The sequence below is a fragment of the Sphaeroforma arctica genome (genome assembly GCF_001186125.1).
Source record: "Sphaeroforma arctica JP610 unplaced genomic scaffold supercont1.68, whole genome shotgun sequence".
Classification (NCBI taxonomy): Eukaryota; class Ichthyosporea; order Ichthyophonida; genus Sphaeroforma; species Sphaeroforma arctica.
Window position 1 is genome coordinate 142,394 of NW_014040490.1, and position 4,963 is coordinate 147,356.

A 4,963-nucleotide genomic window follows, 5' to 3' on the forward strand; every position below is an offset into this window, starting at 1 on the left:
TATATCTGTGTGTGTGTGTTTGTGTGCGTATATACCAATATATTATACTATATTTGGCGTGGACGAAGAATTATACTCATATCGTACGCTGGCGCCTTTTTGGCAATAATCATGCGAATTGAAGGGTATGATCGCGCGGGAGTAATTTTGATGACATCCCTTTGTCATTGATGTTTTATTGCCGTGTTATCAGCACAGTGCTTCACGATGCCGAATAATCACAAGTTCGCTCACAAATTCACTGCTCTCCTAATCCAGTGGACCAAAGTCATCTCTATGTACTAATCGACTTCCCATGAAAGGTCGGAGTCCTTCGCCAAGTCCTCCCGTCAAATATGGGCCGCAACAGGCCCAGCAACAAACCAATGCCAAAGCGCTCTCTAGTTCACCTGTCACGGCCAGTTCACTACCGAAGACCAAGTCACCAACACCACCGCAGAGAGGCAGTGTGCCAGGTGGGGTCGCCAAGAAGCCCGCGCCAACTGCACCTGTTCCGCGTGCGAGTTTCTTAGGGGAGAAAGGCATTAAAGGTACCAACGAGAAGAACAGCAACGCAGGCGGTGGTGCTGGATACTTTTCTCACTCCGGGAAAGGGGGTGGAAACCCATCTGCCGACCTGAGCTTTCGGGGGGGTGCAAGAGTGTCATATATGAGCAATGCACCGTCGTCAACCACGAAAGCCTCTGCGTCTGTGGCCACTGCCGGTATGTCGCCAGGCAATGATGTCGGTAACTCGATGCTTGGTAACCTCAATAGGCCGTCTACGCTGGTTAACGCAACCTCCGAGAATACAGCTGCTGGATTAGCGGGAGATGCCAACGATACCAGGCAAATCGCAGCGGAACGGGGGTTTAGCAAATCACGCGCGGATTCATCAAAGTTATCTATGGGTAAACGAAATGAATCAACTCGAAACGATGACAGGACACACGATGAGAGTGACGAGAATATAGACGAGTCGGAAAAGTCGAGCAAGAATCAGCGAGTGTACAAGCGTGGCCCCAATAGGTCGAAATCTAAAAGGGTGAGGGAACTGACCACCTACGAATGTTATCACTCAATCTCCTTGGTCTCTATTTCTACTGCTAGAATGCTCCTTCGATATGTCATGTTTTTGTACCTCGTACTTACACATTAGATCTGGTTGGTATCGTCTCGATAAGCATTCTTATGGATTTCCAGGTTTGATAGTGGTGTGATGTGAAGCTATCTTGTTTTTAAACATATGGACTGTTATTGGAATCTCTATGTAGATTCATCGGGCTACAGATAGACCATTGATATTCGAGTTTATTTCATTCTTCCACTACATTAGTCTTACGAAGCTTTATTCGAAGGGGAGGACGACGACGACGTTAATTATGATGATGATGACGTTGTGAACACCCCTGATGCTGAAACCCGGCCAAGCGAGAAGGAAGTGGAAGAAAAAACGACGATAGAAAACGGTCGGTCTACTACGAATATGGTAAGCTGTTGAGAAATATCAGCGAGAGCAACAAAGGCATATACCGATTTCGCCTTGGCATTATTGAAAGTTCCCGTAGACCCAAGGTAGACGTCATGTTCTTTGTGTCATGCTGTCTGATTATCCTCGCCTCGGCCATTAGCAGCACCTCATGCATTTCACTTATTCGTCTCAGAAACCCAAGTCAGCCGCTAAACGGAAGGCGGAACCCATCACAAGTAAAGTGAGAACCAAGACCCTCAAACCAGCCAATGATAGTGATACTACTGGCGATGAAAACAGTGCCAGCGAGGGTGAAGATAGTGATCCTGACGTGAAGCGCAACCGAAAAAGGAGGAAATTTTCTGGGGCTGCTTCAGGCGACCACGTGAAAATGGGTACGTCGACTGCGAGCGGCGCACAGCTGATGCAAGTCAAAGAATCGTCAGCAAAATCGAACGATGACACTGAGTATGTGACACGCTGATGTTGCAATTTAGCTGCTCATCCGTGGTTTATGTGACATCATTGATAGTATATACTGGGTCGTGGTACATGATAATAGGAAAATAAGATTTCAAGCGTTGCAAGCCGTCTGTCCATATGGCTGAATACATGCCGCCATCCCGGTATACTCTATTTGACACTACTATAACTACAACCTTCGTGTACCTACACGAGGTATTAACCACTTGCTGTTTACATCTCTATTAAATTCTCACCCAGGGATGCTTCTCCAAGTCCAAAGAAAAGGATAGGTCCAAAATCGCGAACTAAAAAGCGGAGGATACTCACCAGTGATGTATGTCCAAGTGAACAAACCATGGATTTATCAGCAAAAGCTGAGCGTACTATCTTACTCCTGGAGTTTAAAGTGTGTTTCAATGCAAAGCCCTCATTCACTAGATATAAAGTTAAAAAACCGCAATACTATGTCTGCAAATTCACGCAAAACTACACAATGGTGTATCAATTAGGACGAGGAAAGTGACAATGAAACGGCGCGTGCATCCAATGCAGAGGAAAGCGATAGTGACAGCGAGAGTGATGGACCTCAAGAGTTCGACTTTTGTGAATTATGTGGAAAGGATAGCGACGTCAAAGGAAACAAAATTGTTGTGTGCGATGGCTGTAATAAGGTATGTCTGGAGATCAATCTAATTGTTAACTTCAGTGGGCAAATAAGAATCGTAGTTGTCTATGAGGTCGCCTCTTTGAATGTCAAATCTAATCTTAGACTACAATATACACACTCAGGGTTTCCATCAAAAGTGTCATAAGCCAGCTGTCCCGAATGAGCTGCTAAGTGAAGCATACGAGGATGAGGACTGGTTTTGCTCGAAGAAAAAGTGTCAGGTGAGTGGCTAATGTCCTACTACTGTGATTCTGTGTCTTGAAAATCTATCAAACTCCTCTCTATTATTGCAAGCAAACACGTTGATGGTGACTCAAAGGTAAAGTAATCGCTTTTGAAATTATTGGTGAATTAATGAACACAAAAGTAATCGCTTTTGAAATTATTGGTGAATCAATATAATTGGCGCTATCTTTGTGGCATAGTAGGTCTTAATTTATTCGTCCATTTTTGTTGGGATGCAGATGGCATACCGCAACCATGTTACACGCGTGGTTCCCGACCACTCGATATCAGCTTGATAAAAAATGTAGTAGTATCTGGCGATTCCTTCACGCACTTAAATTAAATGGCTTGTGACTATGAATATATGTCCTTCTTGATTGCCCACTAACTTGGCATTGCTATCGCTTTTCACACCCCACGACCGTCCACATATGATCCACCGTAAAATAGAAGGAGCGAGCTGCTCAGGAGGAGGAATAGGCTGTAAAGAGTAGGCTCCTTCATCACAATCGCGCGACTACTGCGACAAAGCAACCTACTCCGGGGCAAACCTACATGATGGTATGGTGCGTTTAGAAGTGCTTTGTAGTCTAGTGGCCATGCAGAGCGCATCTTGTACCGTTCTCGCTGTACAACCGCAATACAAAGCAGCTCGGAAGGACGCTGTCGGAGAAACGGCTCGAGTTCTTTCCTTGAATGCGCCAATCAACCGCTGATTACTACTCGGAACCCTACTGTCGTAGCTTACGAGGATATGTAGATGTGGAAATTGCAATATGGTCTAAACTGGATGGCAACTATAGCGAATATACAGCACTTGCGATCACAGCTGATCCCGGGCCGGCGAAAACGCTCAAGGTTTGAGTTTTCTATGTCATGAGTCAAGGGAGAAGAATCTGATACCGGCTACAGTACAGGTTTCCCAAATATTCGTATGCCGACCTGTTCTCCTCACTATATAAGTCCGTGTGAAACATGAACGCCAACATACTTCGATACATACACAAATCGCGAACAAGTGAACCCCAATGCGCCAGGCGAGCGACAGACCCGAGGCGAAATAATGAGGCCGACGACACGATAACCATAGAAAGCAATCAAGATACATCTCGATACCGTGAGAATAGTTCAATCTTTCTGATTTACGAGTGCGAAGATCATCCTGTGAATGATAAGGCGAGGAAATCGATCAGCAAATCTGGAACGCAAGCAGAGTAGAGCATTCATAGCCGCATGAACTATTTAAAGATGCAACTCTGTGGTCCTAGATGAAATGCCGTGGACACGTGCGCTTTGCTGGTGCCTTGTTGAATCTTTCGTGGAAACGTAGGGAAACACGTGACATTTGCCAGAAAACTCCACAGTAGACGGATCATGTCTATTGATTATGTGACAATCGAACTAACTGAGGCACCATTTTCAAAGCCGCCTTCACACAGCTTCGAGCCAAAATTGTATGGTGGCTGGTTGAGCGTACACAAGCACAGTTTGACATAGATCAGGCAGCTGTCGTGTACAAAGTCAAGGCACTATAAGGAACATTTATGCATAGTGTATGGAGAAGGCCATGCAATTAGATATTTGTCACATGCAGTCGTACTAACCTGTATAGATAAAAGAAGAACATCAACAAATAGAAGGCAAGTTTTCCAAAGCATTCCCGTTTGTGGAATTCGAGATCTCTGAAGATCACCGTTGGATCCAGCGTGTGCTGACCACGTGAACATCTGTAATAGAATAAAATTTGTTCGTTTCTCGTAAATACTTTCAGCAAGACACAAGAAGGGGGGGCTTATATAAAATCGTAATGAAAAGAATAGCTATCATAATTTAACTTGAAAGTGCTTTAGAATACCTGATAGCGTTGTAAGCAGCCAGCGGCAAATTCAATAATAGGCACATCCATTCTCCGGTGAGAAGAAAAATAACCACCAAGGAAGCATGTGCACAGTATTCGGGTACTATTTGCTGTGGAAATAGAACGGTAGAGCGAGAATTAGGGTCAAATTGTCACGTGAAGACTATTCAAGTAAACAGTACTATAAAATTCTGTATCCAAATCATAAGAAATCGATGCATTCATGCTCGGATGCCGTAGGCAGATATCGTAAATGTAGCATGAACCTGTGTATCGCTGATTGTATGAGGATATTCGA

At 44.5% G+C, this 4,963-nt stretch overlaps 1 protein-coding gene across 1 annotated transcript; it reads left to right on the forward strand.

Moving 5' to 3' along the window:
- Window positions 1–295: 295 nt before the first annotated feature.
- Window positions 296–3,103, forward strand: SARC_01672 (hypothetical protein; the record flags this gene model as incomplete). Its single annotated transcript, XM_014304622.1, has 7 exons — window positions 296–1,024; window positions 1,316–1,468; window positions 1,644–1,918; window positions 2,174–2,321; window positions 2,425–2,586; window positions 2,705–2,803; window positions 3,047–3,103. 7 exons carry the CDS (start codon window positions 296–298, stop codon window positions 3,101–3,103), a joined length of 1,623 nt encoding a protein of 540 aa, XP_014160097.1.
- Between the last annotated feature and the right edge of the window lie 1,860 nt (window positions 3,104–4,963).